This window comes from Aspergillus pseudotamarii, assembly GCF_009193445.1.
Source record: "Aspergillus pseudotamarii strain CBS 117625 unplaced genomic scaffold BDV38scaffold_184, whole genome shotgun sequence".
Classification (NCBI taxonomy): Eukaryota; Fungi; Ascomycota; class Eurotiomycetes; order Eurotiales; family Aspergillaceae; genus Aspergillus; species Aspergillus pseudotamarii.
Window position 1 is genome coordinate 1,046 of NW_022475198.1, and position 2,887 is coordinate 3,932.

The window sequence follows — 2,887 nt, forward strand, 5'->3', positions numbered from 1 at the left end:
GAGCCGGGTTAGGGCCGGGTCCTAGATTTTGGACCGGAACGCGACCCGATATCAACTCTAGGATCGTCGATCCAGAATTATTATGATCTTTTGGTCCTGTGAAATACTGAGCCCTAGCAGTATCTCTTACAGTGAGTTTGGTTTATCTAGACTATCTTAGTATATATAGATTATATTGATATATTTATACTATTAGTATTAAATACACTATTGTTCTGGTTATATATTTTAGTATAATACTTTCTATCAGAATTGTTTATTAGTGTTCTTTGCTCCAGACAGTATATATCTTCCTGTCTTCTTATTTGCTGTTCATGGCCGCCTTCAATCCAGTAGTTTGTAGGTTCTGTAACATGGTGGTACAGGTGATGGTGTTACTGAAGAAGGATACATTAGGGAGGTCAGTGGCCTTAATTCACATGGACGGCACATGAAAGCTATGAATTAGCAATTTCTGCAGAAGAATAGCTTGTACAGTGGATCTTCACTGCGAAACTTTTTGTTTTCGACTGATTTATGTGGAAGCCGAAGTATGAGCACACGGGGAATCGGGGAGAAAATCAACCAATTATAACTGATTGATTAATTCTAGTGATTTAATAATAGAGCACGATGGATAGGATCTGGTGCTTATTGTTTTAATGGTATACTTCAATTCAGATGTAAGAGTTTGTACATATTCGTATTTCCAGCTATGATACATAGACGTAGCAAGACAACTTAGACAACCAATAAACAAAATCCTCTAAGAAGCGAATCTAGTGGCAGCAGCGGTAGCATTGGTTGTTGTTGAACTATCAACATGGTTAGTATTCACAAGAAAAAAATGAGCCGTCGGTACCTACACCTTTGAGATGCTAAACAAAACGTTAGTGAAAAATAATACAAACAAAAGCTATAAGGGATGACTCACTAATCCACTAGGACATTTATGGTCTTTAGAGAAGCACACATGTCCGCAATTACTCTTGCCCGCCTCTGCAGGAGCGGCGCTGACTGCAACAGCTAGAAGAGCGGTAATAACAAAAATGATAGAGGAAAACTGCATCTTGAAGGCACTAGGTTAGAAGCTAAGGGTTGATAGGCCGATTTGCGAAATTGGTAGAGAGTACAATGTAAAAATCTAAGCGGCATTTGAGGCCTTTTAAAAAGACCCCAACAATAAAAGGCAACATCCAGTTTCTGCAAGGTTACATCGTGTCTATTTTCGTATCTGACTGTACCTACAGATACGAACTGCACCTCGTAAATCCATTGGCTGCCTGTTTGTTTGGGCGTTGGGTGGTACACTGGGTGTAAGTCTAGATTCCAGCCCCATTGCTTGGCTAAGCAGTCAGCATTTGGTCAATTGGTATTGAGCAAAGTCTGCTCGACAACAAAAAGTGCCTGGACTCTAGAAGTGTCACAATAGTAGATCATGTAGTCCATTTTTGGTTGAAAATTGGTAATAGTACAATCTTAGATCGAGTATGGGTGTCAGAGAACTATCTACTATTCACAATGGGTTACTAACCTGAAGTTACTTCATTGACTTGCGTTTTACAGAGTTGCGGTTTTAGCGAGACAGGAGCCGTTACTGGACTGCTGTCGACACACAACTGCCGTGGACACTAGACTCGAGTCTAAAGAGCCAGTCTGGCCAAGACTGGGTTCTCTTATTCGGCCATATAAAGGACCATCAATGACTATTATTGTTGTCCTGCATTCTAGTCACAGGTCTAGCTTCCGTAGCGTTCGCGGTAAGGCTTAATAGGTCTGGCCGAGAGTAATGGCCGACAACATCCAAGCTCTGCTGCGCCTGTCTCTTGAGGTCGAGATCAACATCAGCGTAAAGGATTCCTTCTTCCCCTGGCGGGAGCGCTTTGACTAGGGGTTTCCCAAAGGCATCGAATATCATGCTGAATCCACCGCCGGGACATTGGGCAAATTTGAAATCCTCCAAGTTACTCTTCTTTTTGCTTTCTTCACTCATCACCTGCGTGCAAATCAACACAAAACAAGTCCCCTCGACGGCCATAGTTTGACAAATCTTTGTACTCATTTCTGCCGTCATATGGTCCGCCCATTCGATCCCTTCCCGTTTATCCCAGATCGGAGGCCAGCTGGCCACATGGATCTCAACATCTTGCGAGTATTCGAGATATTTCAGTAAAGGCTGGAGATGCTCCCAGCAGTTGAGAGCTCCAATGTTTCCAAAGGATGTGTTAGCGACAGGTCGAATGGACTCTCCTTGTCCATCTCCCCAATAGCCGCGCTCGATATGGGTGGGTTTCATTTTGCGACGATGGTGAATAATATCGCCATTTTCATCGATGAAAGACTGCTCATGGTCAGGAAGGTAAATGTATTGTAGGATTGAAGATCATCGCACCTGAGCCATATACAGACTGCCTCTATTGCGCTCGGAATACCCCAAAACACAGAATATTCCAGCCTCCTTCACTGCCAATCTAATTCGATCCATATCTGGCGACTCCCTCTCTAGCGAATTCTTAAAATACTCATTCATATATGGTGTATTTTCCACCGCGCCGCGAGACCAGATGCTCCTGGACTAGGTTAAATTATGATGTATAAAAGCTGGGTGTAGTCACTTACCAAGGAAACCCGGGAATCCATACCTCTGGGAAGCCAATAACATTGGCTCCTTCGTTCGCAGCACTTTGAATAATCGATATTGTTTTGTCCACTGCGCCTTCCAAGTTGTTCCACACGGGCTCTGCTTGGACAGCCGCCACTCTGATAATCCGGCCCATGCTGATATATATAGCGGAAGCAGAATGTCTGTAGAGACGGTATTCTTTGAGATTGTCAAAACCAAAGCCTCTAAGCTATGTAGAACGGGGCCAAACGGTTCTATATACTTTCTATACTCCAACCCCCCCCC

At 43.4% G+C, this 2,887-nt stretch overlaps 1 protein-coding gene across 1 annotated transcript; it reads right to left on the minus strand.

The window, feature by feature from the left end:
* Positions 1–1,635: 1,635 nt before the first annotated feature.
* BDV38DRAFT_266729 (carbon-nitrogen hydrolase) lies at positions 1,636–2,605 on the minus strand. The gene has a single exon (XM_032056469.1). It carries the CDS (start codon positions 2,273–2,275, stop codon positions 1,679–1,681), a length of 597 nt encoding a protein of 198 aa, XP_031906725.1. The 5' UTR covers positions 2,276–2,605; the 3' UTR covers positions 1,636–1,678.
* Positions 2,606–2,887: the final 282 nt, after the last annotated feature.